General features: G+C 39.8%; 1 protein-coding gene across 1 annotated transcript; it reads right to left on the minus strand.

The window, feature by feature from the left end:
- Nucleotides 1–7: 7 nt before the first annotated feature.
- On the minus strand, nt 8–20,033 carry LOC110990367 (ras-like protein family member 12). Its single transcript, XM_022255340.2, has 5 exons — nt 19,116–20,033; nt 14,754–14,810; nt 3,499–3,572; nt 2,917–3,107; nt 8–2,495 (listed from the first exon to the last, which is right to left on the minus strand). Exons 1-5 carry the CDS (start codon nt 19,216–19,218, stop codon nt 2,177–2,179), a joined length of 744 nt encoding a protein of 247 aa, XP_022111032.1. The 5' UTR covers nt 19,219–20,033; the 3' UTR covers nt 8–2,176.
- Between the last annotated feature and the right edge of the window lie 1,529 nt (nt 20,034–21,562).

Consider the following 21,562-nt stretch of genomic DNA (forward strand, 5'->3'; position numbering starts at 1 on the left):
GAACAAATTTTGTTGGCAAGCACAGTTCATATTTTTATTTTCTTCAGCAACACTATTTCGTCAATAACTACATGTACATGTATTTCGAGCTTTTAATTATGAAGTTTGTATGAAGAGCAACCCACTGCAAAAGAAGTCTTTCGTCTTATCATGAGAAATGTTCGCATTCTAACCAAAGACACGGGTAGACAAAAAACACCAAAATTTCAGTGGATTTTTGTTGAGGGGGAGTTAGGCAAAACTGAAGGATTTCTTTATTAAATGTGTGGCTACATTTCGGGACTGTTTAGGGAGGAAGGGAAATAGACATCTTTTTTCGAAATGCTTCTTTCTCGGTTTGTGTGTGGGGGTGGCCCCCGTTACTTTCCCATGGACCTGCCGATGCCTTCCAATCCTGTCAAATGTACTCTTTTCATGGTATAAAATTATCCAATTACACAATGAATGCTAAGCACAATAAATTACTGAAATTCCAAATTGAATTAAACATATGAACTCCCTTCGGTTCCCCAGAAAACAAGAGCCGAAGTATAATTAAATACTATCACAAACTGCTTCAGGAAAATTCCCGAGTTGTCTCATGGTATTCATCTGAAATGGCAGCGCTACTTCAAACCTGTTCAGCATTTAAAAATGTGTGTGCAAAAAAAACAAACAAAAACCAAACAAACAAACAAACTAAATATTTTTTCAACGAAGATTGCCTAAACAACACGTCATCCCACTTTAAACATGCCAGTTTATCGGTAGCTTTTGTCTTTCATAGCAAGAGATAATTATGAAATCAATACCTAATGTAAAAGGGTAATTTCGTTTCGTTGCAATTATATAGTTTGATTTATCCCGACAGTGCTAGTGTTCTTACGACATTGATGAACAAGATAAAATACATAACGACTCCTCTCTATTCACTAATCAGATTGAAAACCAGGATTTTTAACAATTCTGTTAAACTTAATTTTACTGAAAGACAACAATGATTGGAAAATGTCACCTGATTGATAGGTCAAAATAACTATAGACATGTGACTTGATAAAGGAAAGTTTGATGGGTAAAGACGAGGGGCTAGTTGTGGTTAGAGGGAGCGTCTGAAGGGAGTGTAGGCTGACTTTCCCTCTAGTCAAAAAAAGGTTCAGGTAATTACTATACAAACATCGTTATCCGATAGTTTAATGCGACGCAAATACACTGTCATCAAATTTGGGTACTTCATAGATACGGAGTACTTCACTTTACGATTCATACAGAACAGACAACACATGGACCGTAAACTTCAAAATCTATTAGAAATACGGCCGTTTCACAATAGTGCGCCACCAAGAATTTACAACGCGTTGGCCAATTACAGTGCGCAAAATCTGTCGACCAAACGCACGTTTGGAAAGGGTCGACAGATTTCGCACGTTGTGATTGGCCAACGCCTTGCAAACTCTTGGTGGCGCACTATTGTGAATCGCCCGTATTGTCTAGGTTTTAGTCTTCCTGTTCCATGTTAGTGAAAACTCCATCGTTGGAAAACTGACCGACACCCTAAAAAAGGTTTCTCTTTAAGAAAATTATTTACAAACAATGTAATGCTCGACAGTGGTTCAAGCTTGTTAAGATGTACTGTACATGTAGGACAGACCATGTGTAACTAAAATGGAATTATTGGTAGGATGTTTGTCAACTACCCAGCGGTATAAAGATAGTTTATCCCACACGAATATGTCACCTCAAGGGTGTGGGTTATTTCAAATGGTCATTTAAGTTGACTGACCGCGTCGGCATCTGTCACACCAGGTCACATAGTACAAAATTATGACCTTTAGTAGAGTGTAAGCCACCTGTGGTTGTCCCTCGATATTGATAGACACCTGCCATAACCCTGTCACCAGGGCAACACATGTTTGATCGCCTGTTAGTGTCACATGATCTCCACAGACGAAGGTTCTTCCAAGCAGTGTTCACTGCCTTAGATATTAATGCTGCAAGTGACACTGGCCCACAATGCCTTCGACCTCCGTCTCGGACGAGTAAAATTACTTCGAGGTCATGTCTGGCTATTCAACAATTAAAAAGTTCAGGAGCGACAAAACTAATGGAGGCCCAACTCATGACGCATTATGACAGTGCCAATCATCTGCTCAAAAGTAAGAAAATGTATGGAAAATCAGCAAGACGACTGTTTGTCCTTCAAAATATTTTGAATCCTTTGTTGAAGAACTTGAAGCTAGATACTGTTCTCTTTTGCAGCACTCTGGGCGCCTTAGGCTGGGGAGATTTGGCACGATCCCGGTCCTTTCTTGACGACGGAGGCGATGCTGGGACAGTCTTTTCTTCACTAATAAAAAGTGGCTTAAGAGGCATATGTCGCTCAGCTTCTCGCCGGATCTCGCGAACAGTCTCGTGAAAGACACTTTCCACATCCTCAAATTCTCCAGCTGCCGAGACTTCGTAGTATGAGCATGCGTACTGCGTGGCCAAAGAACTACCGTCCAGCTTGCTAACTTGTCTGTTTGTAAAAAAAAAAAAAACAAGAAAATGAGGATTGTTGTGATGAAAGGGCCGCAAGTGAATCAAAGGTTGTGCACGTACAAGGAAAGAAAGATTTCTTCGAGCACATTTAGGAGCCCAAAACTATCAAATGGATCAAAAGCTATTCAGAGCTGACATAAAATTTATAATTCCTTCAGCGATTTTTATTTCGAAATTCACGGGAAACTTGATACATTTTTTGCTAAAAACTTAGGCTGTTTGTTATGTTTTCCTTCCAAATCGTCCTTTTCGTAATTGGTACAAATGTCTCAGTTTCAGACATAGCTCAAACAGAGCCAGTATTTTTATCTCCAAGATTTTTTTTATTAAAAGACTTCACGAGTATTTCCCCTTTGACACTGATTACAATAGCTACCCTCATCTGTAGTATAACTCACCTATATCTCTCCATCTCATTTTTGTTTCCAACAAGAACCACGGGCGCCTCGTGTGTATCTCTGGTCTTCTGCAGCTCAGAGACTTCTTGCAGTAGATTTTTGGCATAGTTGAAGCTGTGTTTGCTGGTGATGCTATACACGACTACAAGGCCATCAGCCCATTGGATGTAGCGCTCAAGATTCTCCGCGTCCTGGCAAAAACACCCCCAAGAAAAAAATCGAGAAAAAAATAGAAATTTGTAAGAACTAAAAAACGAAACAACGAAGTTTTGGGGGAGGCATTATTGTTGTTTGCAGTTTTTATACAATCCAGGGAACTTTTTTATGTAATAATTTTTAAGATTTGAATAAATTTCGATTTTTTTCATTTTTACGCCTAAGATTACCAATTCAATAATGTTCGGCGGAAAACTAGTGAACTCGTGTTAACTTTTTCAAGGGGGAAAAGCATTCCATTATTGTTCCCTAGAATCAGGGAAGGAAAATACAGAAAATGAGGAGGAAATAAACAAGGAAGGAATAGTCATGGTCGTATCCTCTCAAAGACTGAGGGGGTTTAATTCAGCTTCTTTATTCGTATACCCCATGTGCAGTATCCATCAGACGAAGAAGCATTGTTTGGTTATCAATGACGTCTTCCTTGCAGTAAGTATCCTCTGAAACGACAGAAAAAGAAAAAAAATCATCTCATTACATTCCAATGTCTCTGCGAGGGAATTCATTCAGCAAAGGATAGGCCCTACGACTGCATACTGTCAACGTGACACAAGCCCGTGATGTCACTTGACATGACAATATTTTGTCCAATTATCATGAACCGTATTGTAGTATCCAATTTCCAGTGGTTACGAATTTTTGTGGCAAGCGCAGTGATAATGGCAAAGAGCTGCTGAGATGTTTTCACATATATACCTCGGATTGGCTGGCTGCATCTTGCTAAATTACGAGTAAATTACTGCACGTGCATGTGATTTACTGCATTGCTCAACACTCAGCCCGCGATCTGTGGAAAACACCTACGAGGGTCCACAAAAACAGCAAATAACTTTTTAATTGGCCAAAATAAGGCCATCGTCGGAAGAAACCGTGCCGCAAATTTATATCAGCAGTTATTTCCTAGTGACAGATTCACAGTCATTTGTGCGACGTGCCAGGCGTGCTATGAACGACCGGCATATTTCTCCAATAAGGGAAAGGTTGATGCAGTCATAGAAATTCAGCAAGATTGGCGAGATAACCTCGCCCATTAATTTCTGAAAGGTACTGGTGAGTACAGATTGTACTATAGGCCTACGCGTATGACCCTTTAAAATTACTCGAAAACTGGCGTTTATAAAAAGTATCAATTTTTTAACACAGCTAAAATTATCCGAAAGTTAATTCTAAAATGAAGAGCCTGTACTGGAAACGAAATTCAAAGCAAATAGGCTGATAACAAAAATCAAAACTAATGTGAAAAACAGTGAACATGGATATACGAAAGACTAGAGGAATGTATTCATTATCTTATCATTACTCCAAAATATCAAGACAAGTCTCACATTACAGAAATTTTCCTCTAAACAAACGTGCATGCAATATTACAAAGACCTGCAAATCACTACTGAGACCGTTAACACACACAAGATTTGAAGGCGATGTAATCTCAGTCGAATATGTTTTACAGGAATGTCAACTTGTGACTAAAGTTACACAGCAACGGACTAGAGTTACGCAGGCCAAAGAATAAAACGACTCGTGTCGCTAGTCGTATCGATGGTAAGAACGATATGAAAGGGACGTCTATACCGTAACGCCCTCACCAGTAATTCCCTTGTTATCATAACTCACGTCAAAACGCTGAAATTAGCTGTCTAGTGTCTACTTGATATAACTTTATCACGGAAACCAAATATTTTCTGTGAAATATTAAACTTCAAGTGGCATTTTCTATAACAGATAACAAGAGTTGCACGACCTTGCAGATGAATTGAACTGATTGACGGAGTGTCTGGCAGCTAAACTAGAGTTACTGGTAATAGCTGCGGAATGTGAGTGTTTAATCTCTATCCAACAAACTTCAAGAAGCGAGCTAGGAGTCGCCACGTACTTGGAAGAAGTGGTATACACATACTCTCCGATGTTATCAAAACAATGTAACAAATGCCTTTTATGATAAGACGATGGTGTATATTTATTATGATATTAAAAGGGGTGCCATAATGACGGCGCCAAGAGTAGAGAATTTGCGTCGGATGATGAAAACCTGACCAGGACCCCTTCGTGTTATACTAAAAAGAAAATCAGTTCCCAGTTCCCAGGCTTGCTCTACCACTTTGGACAGAGCGCCTTTACATCAGCCTGTCAATATAGCATTTGTCACAGGCTGAAATATTTGATCACGGGATCATATCCGGATCAGGAATGTTCATATCGTACAAGCTTTGTAAAATAGCAGATTGGAAATGTCAAATGGATTGCAAAGATAAACATATGAGTTTCAGCCAATGAGCGTCTCGGACATTCTCAATGCATCCTGGGATTGGATGAAAACTTCTTTCAAGCAATGCATTTTATGCTCAAACCCATGCAGGATGTGAACCAGTCAAACATTGATTAATTAGTTTCTTCAGACTTTTCTCAATTACAAGTTCCACCCACAGACAGGTGCACAGTTGCAGTATCTCCGAGAAACTGTTTCAAATAAAAAAAACACGTACTAAGCAATTGTTTTCAATACCCAGTTCACATTCCAATATGTTTGTATATAACATGCCTTGCGCGTTTGTCATCCAATCCCATAATGCAATGAGATCCCGAAAAGATTTATGGATGATCACTCCCAACTTCCACTCTGTCCTAAAATTCCGTTATTTCAATTTTACATCGAGCAAGTGAGTGATAGCCTACTGATAACTCTTATGGTTAAAGAAACAACCACCCAGTGGAGAAACTTTATTTCTTTTCGCCTGAAACTATATGATTTTTTCTTGAATGACAGTGATATCACGTCACCGCAAAAAAAAAAAAAAAATCCTGCCAGAGGCTTTAATATTTCGTGCTTTGTGACCGATACTTAGAATTTGCCGAATGACAAGACCCCACATCACTGACCTTGAACAAACAATATTTGAGAGGAAAAATTCGACGGATTCCCGCGGGAATATGAAAAGACCCTGTGATAGAGCCAGTCATGTAGAATGATCCAAAACAGCCTCGGGCTGAGACTACTGTGAACTTAATCTCACAACGAAATGAAAATGTCACATTTCATTTATGAGTTTGAGGATATTCGAAGCAGGCCCTCAACTCAGATTTTATCACATCTTAAAGCGGCTTAAAAATCACATATATCAAACCTCAAATATGAATTTTTGTACATGCCGGTAGAGGCTTTGCTTAAAACGCTTCATATCACAGTTTTGAATTACAAAACATTGGCATAATGAGGGCGCTTCCTGTGCCACCATGGAAAAAGTCGACATTAATCCTGTATCCCTCTCTCGTAAATAGATTGTTTTTGGAGGGAATCGAATGTGCCTGGATGAGGTGTAAATACCCTGAATTTACAGAGACGTTTCATGCATAGTTTGATGGTGGAAAATATGAAGACCAACGGGGATTCCTAGTCGGAAATGTCAGTTGCATGTATGCCATATGACACCGAAGCAACACAAAGAGCGCCTGTCTGTGGATGAAAAATCAAGCAAAGAAAGTCCAACTTTATAGAAGTTCAAACTTTAGCAAAGTCAAATTTACCAACCACCCAGCAGCAAATTCTTTCGGTGAGACAAGAACGCGTTTGCCAATTACATCCATCTCTTTAGAGAATACATAAATCATAAAGTTACAGTTTCTGTGATTGAGAGAAGTCACACAGGTTTATAACTACATGTAAGCCGGACTGGATCACTGAGGTCAGGTTTCCTAGAGCAACTGGCGCCACTGTAGAAAACTTTGAACAACGCATCACCTTACAGGTCGGTTTCTAAATTTAGAGAAAAGAAAGGTTACTATTTAGTATAGGGTATCCAAAAAAGTGGCTTCAAATGAATGATCAGTTACGCTTGCTTGATATCACAGAACGCGTTGAATTCTTGCTTCACACCATTAGTATTTTTAATCCATTACATGATGTTACATGCAATGTTTTATGACATCGTCGAATCTATACGTCGAATCGTAACAGAATTAAAAGAGGTCATCGCACTTTTGATTTATTACTGTCGTTTCATTATCAGTCATTTATAACCGGTTTATAGTCGGTTTACTAAAACCGGTGCTGTACTATGTTCCTCAAAATACGGTGAAATTGAAAGTTTATTTGTTCGTAATCTTATACAGTCTTGTCTAGATCTCTATACCTGATAGATTACAGGCATTTGTCACGCCAAGGTCCGTTAAAAAGTTTTCCCCCAGGGCCAGTTGATCCTTCAAGTGAATCTAGTGGCATATGTGAAAAGAACACCAGACATTGAGGGAGGTAGATGGTTTATCCGAATGATGAACTAAAATCAATGGGTAATTGAAACCGATTTCATCCATGAACACATTGTGAAGAAAGGATTGAGAGTCGTCCGTGCGTGAGTAAGAAGAACTGACGTGTTTTCCTGACACTTGGAGGGGGGACATGATGCATGACAACGACATTATAATGTGTGAAGATTCCTTTTGAGGACTAACAGACAAAAATACTTGAGGTAAACCGATGACAGCTTGGCTTATTCTGTCGACTTTTTGTAGATGGTACTCAGTATTCCACTCGCAGAGGTCCTGGGCATTTCGTAACTTGAAGTCGACTTTTTATGCAGATTCGCAATACATGTACACATGTGCCACGTTTACAGCTTCACTTTATGAACATGGCTATAAAGCTTTGGAAATTTTGGAAGTTTTCATCCCGACTATTCTGGTCAGTGCATTTACCTAGCTGCGTCTTGCATGCGTCCATGCATACATGGTAGTTTCATAAGGCAAAATGTCACTACATTAATGCTTGCAGTCTGTACATGTAGCAAGAAGTTGCCTGCATGGTAACAAATGAAACTATTCAAGAGGATAGAAGTTGCATCTTAGAATTATTGGGAGTTCTCGATTCATTTCTCTCATATCGACGGACCCCTGTAGCTCTGTCAATTGATTTTGTACTGTGTTTACACCCATACACGAATGTCTACTTCAGATCTAATTTCTTTGATCCTAGAGACCTATGTTTAAACCGGTTATTTGTCTCTATTTTCCCGCCAAGGTCCTCTAAGTTTTATACTCCAAAAGGCTCTGACACGCTGATTTCGCTCGAAAAAAGCAGAAGAATAGATTTACTTGGCAGCCTCCGGCGACAAGACGATGGACGAGCCTAACTGACCATCCACAAACTGTGACTGAGACAGTAGTTCTTCTGTAATTTGAAGAGCTAATAAGTCCCATGGGTGTACAGAAATAGCTATTACTCCGTAGGCACAGAAACTGACATTTAAAAGTACTGTAAATTTATGCATGACGTCATGCATACTGTACTATGTAGCGCCCTCTGTCCTGACTGAGAACATGACTGGATGTGAATAATTCTACAACACTGCGAATATAAAACGTCATGCGAAACAAATCCTGAAAAGTGCCAATTTAAGGAATAACTTTGCAATAACTGACAAATAGAACCATACGCATAAAGTGCAGATTTTGATGGCCGAAAAAGCATAAATGAAAACCCTGCTATTTATTTAGAGTTTAACGCTAAATTATATTTTTATGGCTTCTACAAATTGCCAACTGGAATCATTTTAAGGCTATAAATCATCGAGTCCATCTTCCGATACAGCTGTTCTGATGTCCTTCATACATTCCGTCTACGTCAAAGACCTGCATAACAATCTGCACAAGCATGTGTACAAGAAGGCAAAAGGTGGCGAACCCGGACTGAGCAGTAAGGAGAGTGCGTGACTGTCGAGCCCTGGTTTTGATTTGGCAAGGATTCCTGTGTCTACACTCGGGTGATTTCGGGAATGTATAATAAGCCACAAGTGAGCTGGTTCACAGATGCTAGCGATTTCATGGACTGGCCTTCTCGCCGTATCCTGGACTCATAATATGTAAGATCATAACACTACATCCGAATGATTTTGCAAACTCTCCAATTCACTTGTGAAGTTGTGATAAATTTCAGTAAATGATTTAAAGGATTTTTTTCCGGGCAAACGTTCATCCCTATTAAAGCGGGATATCATGAAACTACCTTTAGAAGAAAAATTATTCGGTCTGAAGAATATATTTCTCTTAAATCACTAATTGAAAAATGCGAAATTTAATGAATAATAATAAATTTCAAAGGAAAGCTCAGACAATGAACGAAAGAGTGATATTTCCGTTCCAATTTGTAGTCATCATAATGAAAAAGACATTCTTCAATTTTTTTTTAAAGATCTAATGTTATGAAAAGTGCATTGGAAATTCCAATTAAATTGAAAACGGACAAAAACCTACCTAAACACACCCTTAACGTTAGTGAAGATGTAAATTATGTCTTCTTCTGGAATATCATGGACTGGTTCGTGTCACGGTTGGCATAACTCCACAGTATGGAGTCCGTTTCAGCGAACGGGGCTTACTCTGGACAATTTCACTGTCACCATCCAATCCACACGTGACATTCTGACGTCACATGTAAGGCAATAGAATGGCGGTATCCTTACAGTTACACATCAAGCAAGTTTGAAGGGTGCAATAGTTTTGCTTTTCACGGTTAGTTTGCCTTTACCTGCAGACTCATATGACGTTTTGAATGTCAAGAACTTTGAGAGGCATAAGCATGCTTTTCGATTGGATGAGAAATGAGCTGTAAAATGGAAGTATTGAACACTGATATGGAGATACAATGGCGCATACAAAATGGCGCAATGAACTACAAAGGGATCTAGTCTGGGGCGGAGTACTTAAAATGATTCACTTTAAGTTTGATGAAGCATCTGCTATCAACAAGACTTGGCAATGCAATGTGCCTGTAAGTTCAAAAAGAAGGAAACGAAAGAGGGCCGTCACTGCAGACTGTGATAAAGTTTTATTAAGTGGATTTTGAGGGGTCTACAATACTTAAATGATGGACAATACAACGATACTTGTACAAAAGCTATCACTTGCCCTTCACTAGCTATCCTCATCGTCTTTCTAAATCTTAAAAGCTATAGTTGAAACCAACTCATCAGGTGTGCATTCTTGACATACCAGAATGTGCTTCGGGTAACAATTCTGTAGACAGGTAAGCCAAAATGTTGACAAGACCTTGAGTACCTTTGGCGTCCAATCGATGTCAAAGCAACACTGTCAGTTATGGAGTCTTAATGAAGCAATGTGATGTGTCCCACGTTAGGAAGCCTGTTGCTAGCATGCACAAGACCTGCAAGCTTTGATGACCAATCGCATCGTCGAGTCTTCAAGTTAAGACTCTAAGCTATCAATCCCTCTCATCGAGTCCACGTCTTCCTAGAAGGCGGTGCATGCAAAGCCCCGTCGAGCTTTTAACTATTTGAAAACAACCCAATTCAATTACATGTCTCCATAACCATTCAGAGACCTTAACCAAGGAGTACAAAACTTGTGAAAATTTTGAGCTCTAACACGGTAACATACTTCCTTTTTCAACCTCCAGCAAACCAACTTTGTTGTTCTAAACAATGAATTTTCAAACTTCTGTCCTAAATCTGTTTGTATGTAGCTGCCAAATAATTATGTATCGGGCAATTTGTTACTTGCTATTCCTTTCACTCCAATGCCACCGGTATTAATTCGAACACCTCTGGTAGACTTTAACTCCGAAGCTTTGCGAGGCGATGGGGCCATGGATTAAGTTGGTCAACCGTGATGGAATCTTAAATCTGTTTGGTAGGATCGACAGTCAACATTTATGTGATTCGACACGTAATTTGTAGCGTGTTATTGAGGTTTCAGTGTGAATAGTGCTGATCCTGGAGATGCATCGAGCAGATGACAAAAGTCGGATAACTATTCAATTAAGAATGGCGAACGTCACTTACAAGACATTGGAGAAAACCTAGTTTCTATATCAGTCAGAGAAAATCTTATATATCTGAATCAAGCCTTCTTTAGTGCTCACGTTAGAGGTTTTTTCTATTCAAGTTAGACTGTTACAACCCTTTACAACCTTTTCTCGTGTTCAAAAACATTTCTCATATTGTAATGGTGATTTTGGCCAGGTCACACTATGGGCTCTAACCAATCAAATCAATGTGAGAATATTAATTTAAAAGCATGACGACAATTGTTATAATAATAGGATGCCCTTATTACGCCGAATAGGCATAGTCAATATAATACTAGAGTCCAACTATGAATGCTGAGGACATAAGCTACAAATTAAAAATCTCAACACTTCATTTGAACGTTTTGTTTAACATCTTTAAACCGAATGATTCATCCCAGACACAAAACACTATTCCAAGATGGCGGATTTTGCAGAAGGCAAGAGTTATTGAGTCCTCGACCAGCCCAACAACACCGTAAAAACCCATTCTAATGTAGATTCGATCAAAGCGCGAAGTCTGCGATATCTTTGGGTTTAAATTCCAACCAATATCCCGGGAGACACTTTGCCTTCGAGATAATTTATGATGAAATAATAAAACGTTGGCGAACAAATACACCAAAAACAGCTGCGCTTACACATTCCAAAGATAATATTTTGCCACGGGTTTCTAAGAACTGTATGACATAAGAAATAATGCTGACGTAAAGTGACCAGATAAAGTGACGAGAAAATAAAATCCCATTTCAATATGGCGATCTATTAACTATTTCTTTAATCCACTGGCGCCAAGACTCCTAACAAAACAGTGTGAAGGACACCTGGGCGATCGAGTACAGACTGACGAATCCAATCTATGAGGTTTATTCGTATCGAGTTGGAACTGGGAACAGGGACACGGGAGAATCAATTCAAGACAAAACCTCACGATGGAGTATACTACGGCACCAATCTACATCGAGTACAACTAAAAGGTAGCATTGGAACCAGGAAAACCGGATTGAAAGACGAGAAAACTACAATACAAACTTTATCAAAATGTGCCATGAACATTTCAGTACACATCAGAAGCCCAACAAAGCAGTTTCGCAATATCAAGTACTAATTGTGCAAATATCTCAAGATCTAGAACCTGTAATTTAATTTTTTCAATACATAGGAGAGATGCGAATCTCAACTTCTCAAACTTAAAATTAAACGAGCCTGTGTCAGTGGTCTTACATGTTACGATTTAAAGGGACCTCGGCAGCCTCCTCTTGGTCTTTAACGGAAGGTAGCAATTGTTGATGGACTCTATCAATTGTTCAAATCATCTGTTTGCTATCGAGGAACTCTCAACCTATGCAACAACGAAATGAGAACTGAACTGATGAGAGTGAACGAACTTTGAGTATCTAAAAAGCATCCCAGTTGGGTCAACAATTTGCGAAGCATTTTGTTGATCACAGTTATACGAACGTGCCAAAGTGAACGTATATGTACATGCCAACACATACAATCTCACTTATTTCTCAACCTGTTACTGGGCTTTTACATCGCAAAAATATTGAGGGTGATTGATGACGTCTTTCCTGTAAACAATAAAACGAACCAACGCTAGAATTCAACGTAGTACGCCTATAGACCCTCATTATATGTCTGACAATTAGCCAAGCTAGTTGGTTGCCTACATACATTTATGTAATTTTACCAGAGTTGTATTGATGAAACAAGACTAGTAAGATCCAAGCCTCATAGATCATGTTCCTATGCTAAGTAAAATATCCAGTAATTTGCTGCTTCTTTGAAATGAACAAATTTATGAATGGTTGGGGCGCTGTTCAAATATCTTAAAACAGCTTTTGCACTTTTGTTGGAGTAATATTAATTTTTACTTATTGCAGTGAACCAATTGTAAGCGGTTAATACAGATTCTAAGGTCGGTAAGGCATACAACAATCTTCACGAATTGCACATGAAATGATTTTACAACTGCACATGTCAATAAAAGTCACCAATCGGTGCCCTCGTGGCTTATAAGACGCTCAAACTCTGTTGCATTTTTGACTTGCAGTGAAAATTGAGCTAATGTCGTTATAAACAACAAAAGGTAAGGAATTCAGATGTACGATAACAGTAAAAAGGTCATGCTGAAAGACAAATAACGTTACACATGCATGAGACTTCCAAAAGAGTCTTCATGGACAGTATGTTATTTACAGCGCAATTTGTGACGCCTGTGGGGACATTTGAGCAGAGATTTATAAGTTTTCAGCGCGTTTCTGGTAAACGTCTCTAAGTCGACACGGCACGTGCTGCAGAGCATTCAGGATGATTTATCGTCACCATGTGTTCATACAACACCCACTGGACGTCGCTAAACCTTGACACGCAATGTCAATTGCAGCTACCATTTTCTAGGGGTTTTCGTGGGTACATACCAACGGGAACAACATATGGACGAAATAAAATTCAATAATTTAGTGAATGGGTGACTGCTACGAATTAGACAGCCTGTAGGGATATCATGCGATCGGGAAAGCCGCCGTTCCAAGATTGGTGGTAATATATCAACAATACCTCCACGGGGATAAGATACTAATACATGTATAATGTACACGTACAACCAGCTCCATTAGAATACAATATTGCCGAAACGAGACACTGACTCGATGGACGATTTCTCATTGTAAATGAGAACGAAGAAACGAGAGGGTGTGGCAGGAGCAAAACTAATGCTAAACATAATAACACTCAGATAGGTGACCGAAATACAGGAGGGTACGTCACGTTCGTGACACGCCATTAAATGATGAAAGTTAAATGCTAAGGTCTTTGCAAGTGTAATCACACTGACTGCTATCCATTCCAACATAACGATATCATGACAGAAAACTCAAAGAAATTGAATGACTGCAAACCAATGCATGTCCCGTGTCTGGTGTGTCAATGCACCAGGAGTACGTGTGTTTACGTGGTAAATCTAAATATACAAAATGACAAGTGTGTATTTTTGTGACAGGCGCAAAAATGAATGACTCCGTTTCCAACTGATTAGTACATGAACATACGTTTCATAATTACACGAAATGAACCATGGGCATAAATGAACCTGGCAGCAATAGCGTAAGCTACCCACCGAAAATGTACACGGGTACAAACTTTGCGGTCACTTTGCTCTCGGACTTTCCGAGTTTTTCATTTAGTCTTCAGGAAACCCAGTAATATTGTAATAATTGAAAGTTTCTGCTCTAAGAGGCTGTTACAATGTACGAAATGAGGAATCCAACATCTGCTTTTTCCGAGGTAAAAAACAACAAATTAACAGAAAGCCATGTTTATTTCTGTTGACGTCGTGCGCTTGGGCGAAAGAAATTTTGGAAGTACTTATTTTGAACTCCTTCAACCCCATTTAGACCAGAATTTAACAGCTACATATGCATGATGATAGAGGGTTTTGTGATGGGGAAAAAACTTGTGCAGGACATGAGAGACCATGACGTTGCAATCTGTACCCCTATACATATCCGATGGATTGCTCAAGCCTATAACTGCCGTAGCCATTTATGCACATGCGTGCATAATTATGGATTTACAATTATCGTTGAAAAGGTCCATAGGAAGTAACAGAAAAAAACAGAACAAGAAATATCAGTCACCGTCCTGAAGGCGAACAGAGCATACTCTTCAGAACGTTGAGTGTCTTCTCAGAACCACACACTCATAAAAGAGATATTTTCTTGTACATGGTGCAACCGCAAGCCTAACCTAATTTAGTACTTCCACCACGCATAGCTTCAAGTCTTATCCAAAGAAATATCTTGTGCACGCCCCGTGCACTTACCTAATGTTGGGTCGTACTCATTGATGAACCGTCTTGTGATGAATTTTACTGTCAGTGCTAAAGGGAATAACAAGTAAAAGCACATTATCTTAACAAGTAAACAAAATACACTTAACTTCATATCCAGAAAACGACCCAGCAGGTTTGTACTCTTGTTTTGTATAAACGGACATTTTCCAATAAAAAAATGAAAAGCATTTTGTCAATTGTTCACCGATAATTCAAAATTCGAATAACTGCTTGTTAAAGTTACCAAAACCACTTGAAATAGAAAAAAGTTCAATGTATCTTTCCCAAATTTTTGTCAATTTGAAGACAAGATAATTTCAATCTATAACCCGAGGGTGTTTAAGACTGAGGCTGTTTTAACGAAACGCCAAGAGCCAAATATCAACTATTCGTTATTCAGAAATTGAGGTATAAAAAGAAAAACGCAAACAAAAGCGGTTAAATCGTCAGACACTTTTGCATGGCCGACCTGCAGACTCGACATTTGTGTGGTTTCTTCCTCAATATAGTATTCTCCGTCGTTGCACCATTGATTAAATAGGACGAGTCACACGCCATAATGTCCAATTACTAACGCGCTGTAGTGTAATTCGGCCAGAATTAGAAGATATCACTGCAGTAGCATTACACTCGTGGGCGGGTGGTACACGCGCGCGTTACATGCCTCTTCAACAAATAGGCGTATTTGCCAAATGTAAGCGCCTCAAGCTGAAAAACGCGCGTGTGAGTGAGGTGCCACCCTAGTTTTGGCGTCTAATCGAATTAGTCCAAAGACATATAAAACACATAGACGGACAGCTCCTATTCAAAACAACGGCGGGGTACCGTAGCCGAGACGGCACCCGACTAAATCCAAAACGTGGGCAAATTCACCCCTTGGTATAGGGACACACAGATGACACAGCCCAAAAATTCTATGAAGCCATTTTTTGATTGTAAAAAAAAATCCCGTTTACTTAATCTTGCCCATGCAGATTCGAAAAAGTGCGATTGCAACATTTGAACAGAAGAGATAGCAGTACAAGAGAGTCTTTTTAGAGCCTATGTAAACAAATACATACATTCCCAGTTCATGCATGCGTTACGCGCAATTCGCAATAGACGCACTGCCATTCGTCGTTTCGCCCATTACTTGCCCACGGTTTATAAACTCACGGTTACATGCGCAAAACTCGTGGTCTATGTGTATATATGTCTGTGGATTAGCAGGCCCATTGCCTGACCAGAGACGGGGGGGGGGTTGTCAAACCAAAAAGTGGAACTTTTGGCACTGTTAACTCATATTTCTATACAAAGGCCTATCACAATGTGCTTTGGAAAACAGCATTGAAAAGTTGCCTGTCTGTCGTGAACCAAAGGTTGCATGGAAGACTTGTACACTGTAGATTTCAATATTGAATAAACTTAACAAAAATACATTGATTTCAAACCCTCTGAAACAACTGAAATGTGGATAATTGCCGGAACTTCCTGATGGTGTATATGACTAGAGATTGATTCATTAATAGGCAGAATCGTGGTCACCTTGAGCTTGAGAATCAACGTATACTATAAGCCGTGGCTCGTATGCCGAATATTGGGTCCTACGGTATATTTAAATATTCAGTAGGGCCTACACACACACACAAAAGACCACCAACAAGCGGAACTCAGAAGCCAGCGGGGGGTGGGGGGTTCGTTCGAACCCCTTGACCCCCCCCCCCCAGCCTACGGGCCTACGGGCCTGATTAGTCATACTGCCCAGAGCTGAAGTGCACCCTCACCGGCGAAAGAAAGTCAGAAGGTTTTAAGTTCTTGCACGCGTTCTGCTTGCACGTGAAGACCATACATTCCAGCCTTAATTCGTTGTGCGTACTCGGCGTGCTCTGCGTCAAACGCGCATAAACTTGCGTGCCTATGCGGTGAATGCGTATAGACTGTCAAATTCAATTCCAAACTCGCCCTCTTTATTCTGCTCGAAGCGGATAAAGGGGAAATAATTATCAGCACTATACACTCTATTCTTCAGCCTATGTTATTTAATACAGTATCAGGAATTGAAACACTTGAAATGGGATTTGTGGGTCAAGTTTGGCACCATAATGCTGCCTCACGTTCTGTCAATAACAGTGGCTTTTTAGGACACTAACAAAACTGGTTGGCAGTGTTCGGTCACACCAGCCGTTTGAGGGAGCTCCTCTCTGCATAGCATAATACGCTCGCTATCGATTCTGCAGCACGGTTCAAATGTTCGAAGGCAACGTACACCAATTTTAACGTAGAGTTAATTTCCCTAATACTGCTCGCTCTCCGATCAAGGAAGTATTGATACTAACCATACATGCACTTGATGTGCACCTTCATGTTTTAAAGTCCTCTGAAAACGCCCTAGAGACTCAGTGAATGTTCCTTCCAATTTTGTTTTATATATTTTAACGGAATGAATTCATGACGTTTAGCGATAACGGTACCTTGTCTAAACATGTAGTCTTTATGCATGTGTCCTTATGAAACATAGTAACGGCTATTTCCAAAGTTTACAGTATCCTTGTGCCTTCCTGGGTGGCATTTCGGCAAAATAATTTTTATTGTCTACTTTAATGTTTTCTGTCTCTTTGGAAATCCCAGGATATTACCATAATTACGTCTCACGTCATGGCTGTAAAACTTCAAGCTTTTGGTTTTCCACTAATGTATTTGGATAAACAAATGTAAGAAATTGCCCATTTCGAATGGCGTGGGGAGTTTACGACGTCCAAATGACCCATCAGTGCTATAAAGCAGAGGTGAGCTTCGCTTCTGGTGGGTTACTGTAGATTTGGAAATCGCCATCAACATTACTGTCGAGTGTCCTTATGACCCTGGTTATGCTGACAACGGGAGAGAGGTTATGAATGTAGTGCGATAACGCCCACGCATAAATAAAGCTGCATGGATGGGTAAAGGTTAGACCTCAAAGTCTGCGGTATATCTTCTGATTTTAACAAATATTTTACTTTTCCTAATCTTTTCAAGGATCACAGTGCTAGGAAATGAAGACCTGAGTCAACCTTTCTGCTAAAAATGAACCGTTTTAGATGCAAATTCTTCTCCTACCTCTGCTCTCTTGAAGACAAAAGCGATCAAGAATAATAACCGATCAGATTAACAAACTGCCAAAAACGTCAGATCAACATAACTCTCTGTTAAGATACACGAAGCGAGCACATTTCTGTTGACCATTTACTGACTAAAACTGTTTTAACATGTTTGCAAGACGGCAAACAACAGAACTGCATCGGTATGCCAGATACAAAGGAAAGCAAGGCGTATGGAATGCATCAGGAGAATGGCTTGTGGATACAACGCCTACTGTGCACCTTAGAAGTATAAATGCCTCGAGGCAGCGGCAAACAAGATTCAAAGTTTGTCAGAAAAATATGTAGTAGCAACCACAATGGAAACCTGAACAAAGTAACACATTTTTATGTATCAATAGATTAGATCCACTGAATATTTTGACATGTGGTTTTCAAAAGATCTTCCTGTAAGAAAATCAATTCGCGCCTTTGTCATTTCTGACATGCATGTCATTTGTGTGCTTTTTTCAGGGTACAATATTCGGTTCAGGTATGGAGAATAGAAACCTTAAAATTAAAAATTCAACAGGTGCACGTCTTTTGCAAAGAAGTTTAGAAATTGTGAGAAGTTTATTTGTAGGAGTATTACTTTTAAAAGTTACGTCCAGAGAAATGCATTGCCGACCGGCGCCGACTAGTCAACGAATTTGAAAAAAACTCCGTCGATACATTTCTTGCCTCTGAAATCAACGTGCTAAATAGAATGAACATAGTCTTTTAGCTACACTGGCGAAATAAGTTGAAATAACCTGTGTATGACTCTAGGGTTCAAGAGCAGGACAAACACAAGTTATACACAGGAACGAGGAAAGCTGGGTTTTCGATAATTCATAGCCTTAACAAACAATTGCATATAGGCCTACAGTATACCCAGTCTAAACTTTGAATCAGTAATCATCTTCGCATCCTCTGTCGAAATTAATCAAACACTGGACAGATAAGAGGATTTCAATTTGCAAGTTGCTACGGAGATCGATCATGTCGATCAAGCACGTTTACGCTGTAGTTGAGATGCTAATCTTTTAAATTTTACAAGACTGGCAAGTGAGCTGAAAGAAACACTCAAAGACATGATGGAATGCTTCATGGTTAACCTTTTTTAAAAGAATTACGACACATTCATATTGTCTTGTTATGCTTGTTTACACAAAATTAGATCATAAATTGATCCTACTAAGTAGCTTTAGCAAGTAGCACAGTACCTTGAACGTGTTTACATTACAGAGCAAGGAAACAGACTCATCTCCAAACCTACCCGACTTGCCAACTCCTAAGCTGCCCAGCAGCGCTATCTTATATTCCGGGACGATCATCCCGCTAGCTCCGCTACTGCGACTTCTCATGGGTCGATAGGACATTGTTCATCCCACGAAAATAACGGTAGCACTCGGCGGCCGGTCCGCGAACCGGTACTGACACGATGAAGCTGACAGACTGTAAACTCCTGACTGACTTCAGATCTGAAGTGTTTAATAAAAGTAAATCCTGGTTCCTTTGAAGAGATTGATGCAGTGGTAGGCTGGTTACTCCGCTGTCCTTGTCAAAACAATATTACTTCTTCACACTGAGGAAGAGGGCAACTCTACTCACACGAATCATCATGCAATAATAAAATGGCGAGAGCCTTGATCCATGTGAAATGATCGGCATACAACTAATAGCTGTTTTAATGATGGAGGGCTGCCGTGAATTTTTCCAACCACTGCTTCGCTCCAAGGTTTCCACCGACCTACCCGGCTTTGTTAAGCAAGTCCTGTCGCCGAACCAGTGGGATATTGGTCTTTGTAAAATGGATTAGCCGTCACCGCAACTCAACAGTGCTGTTAAGAAGCTACTGAAGCTAGCACCGTCTGCGGGTTGAAAAGAACCGTCAACTTGTACCACACTGCGCGGTCCCCGTTGGCGCTGGAGACCATGTGTACTCAATGCACATGCACATGTAAAGTGGGTCATCAGACTATACAGCCGCTACTAGACTTGTTTCAATGCGTTACTTTTTACAGGCTCTCCATCTACGGCATTTTGAGCTTCACGCTGTATCTCTGAAGATGGAGACTCTGTGCAGCTTTTTAATAGCTCCATGTTTGAAGAAACACGTCTGGGGAAGATAGCAAACTGCTTAACCCTGCACGAACGGTCGCAAGATGTTGTAACTGCTCGATTGCAGAGGCTAATAGGGCTAACGCAAACAGTCTTTGACGATTACCCCATTATTACATCCCCCGGGATTGATATGAACCAGTCGCGTGCTAATCCTTGTCGTACGTCACTGCTCGACTTATTAGACTCGTCCATTCGACAGCGGGAAGGATCGGAGCGAGTAACCAAAGAAAAAAAGTTTATACAGCCGAATCCAAAGTGCTGTTTTATCTTTCATTTCGTGTACATTGGCATTTGGCTATGATAAAAAAAATAACAAGCTTGTCAGGTACTGAACTTTGATATGTTTAATTTTAGCGACACACTTTTTTATACCTTCAAAAATAAAACAGCAACCATACCAACAGAATTATCTTTGTGTTTGTCACTATCTGTGGTTTGATGTGTAATTATATTCATTGTGACAATTTAAACCTAGGCGTTTAGAAAAAAACACACGACATTTCCCCGTAATTTGTTTAAATGTCTATTTTCCTTCCCGGCTAGAAAAAACTATAAGAATAAAACAAAATGTACATATGTATAGCTTAGTCAACGAAACTAGATACTTCCAACGGCCAGTAATAAGACTCGCATATCCATACATACAGACAATGTTCAAGACTTAGTGATCGCATGACTATTGCCAACATATCTCGTAAACAATCTTGAGAATGTTCGATATCATCACGTACACACTTGTCTTATCTTGTGGAGGTCGATAGGGGCACGTCAACTACATCACGTCGACAGAATTTGAGAAATAACATACATTTGTAAATGGAAGAATGTTCAGTCCATACTACACGTCTGTATTAACCTTGTTTACGTCCCTGGTTTGGAGATTTGACTACATTATTTTATAGAAGCATTAGACCCAATGACATGAACACGGACCTTGTTCTGAGGGTATACAAGGCCAGTATAAAAGCGGGGATCTAAAGTTTACATGACATCACCACGTAACCGTGGACCTCAAGATGACAGAGGACTTAAATGTTACCCAAGACTGAAAGGCCGAAGTAAAGTATCAGATGCGCAAAATGACTGTTTGGACCTACAGACGAAAACGGAATAATGGGGCGAACCTGGACCTTAATAAGGTTACCAAGGATCTCCCTAGAGCAAAAGAACCCGAGCTAACGACAGGTCTGGATGGTCCAGCGCAAGACGCTATTCAGACGCGAAGGCTATAAGAGGGGTATAGAGCTAGGGTGCATTGTTTCTGCTTTCAGTAATGTAAGAAACTCCTACCAGATTACGAGTGATGCAAAGTAAGAGTTCAAGGTTGGAAACAGTTTCGGAAAATTCGAAAAACGGTTTACTCATATCAACCATCACCTAAAATGACACAAGGGTTTCAAGCAGTGATAGGCGATGTTAAGCAGAGAAATTAAGTTTTCGAAGAACGCGAGTACGGCTAAGGCCTCATCTTTTGCACAAACCTTAAAAAACTGAATCGCAGTTGCATATTTCTGCAAAACATAGCATATGTATAATCATGAATCAGATACTTTAATCGGTCAACGGTTATTTCAGTTTTCGCCCTTAGTTTTCGGAGCT

Source organism: Acanthaster planci, linkage group LG05 (genome assembly GCF_054643075.1).
Source record: "Acanthaster planci isolate LZ-2023a linkage group LG05, COTS_SCS, whole genome shotgun sequence".
NCBI lineage: Eukaryota > Metazoa > Echinodermata > Asteroidea > Valvatida > Acanthasteridae > Acanthaster > Acanthaster planci.

Bases quoted from the DNA above. Each gene is read 5' to 3' on its own strand.
- LOC110990367 (XM_022255340.2), bottom strand. From the start codon at position 19,218: ATGTCCTATCGACCCATGAGAAGTCGCAGTAGCGGAGCTAGCGGGATG. The intron at 14,811-19,115 runs GTAGGTTTGGAG...TATTCCCTTTAG, and splicing joins CTTAGGAGTTGGCAAGTCGG to CACTGACAGTAAAATTCATC. The intron at 2,496-2,916 runs GTGAGTTATACT...TTTTACAAACAG, and splicing joins AATGAGATGGAGAGATATAG to ACAAGTTAGCAAGCTGGACG.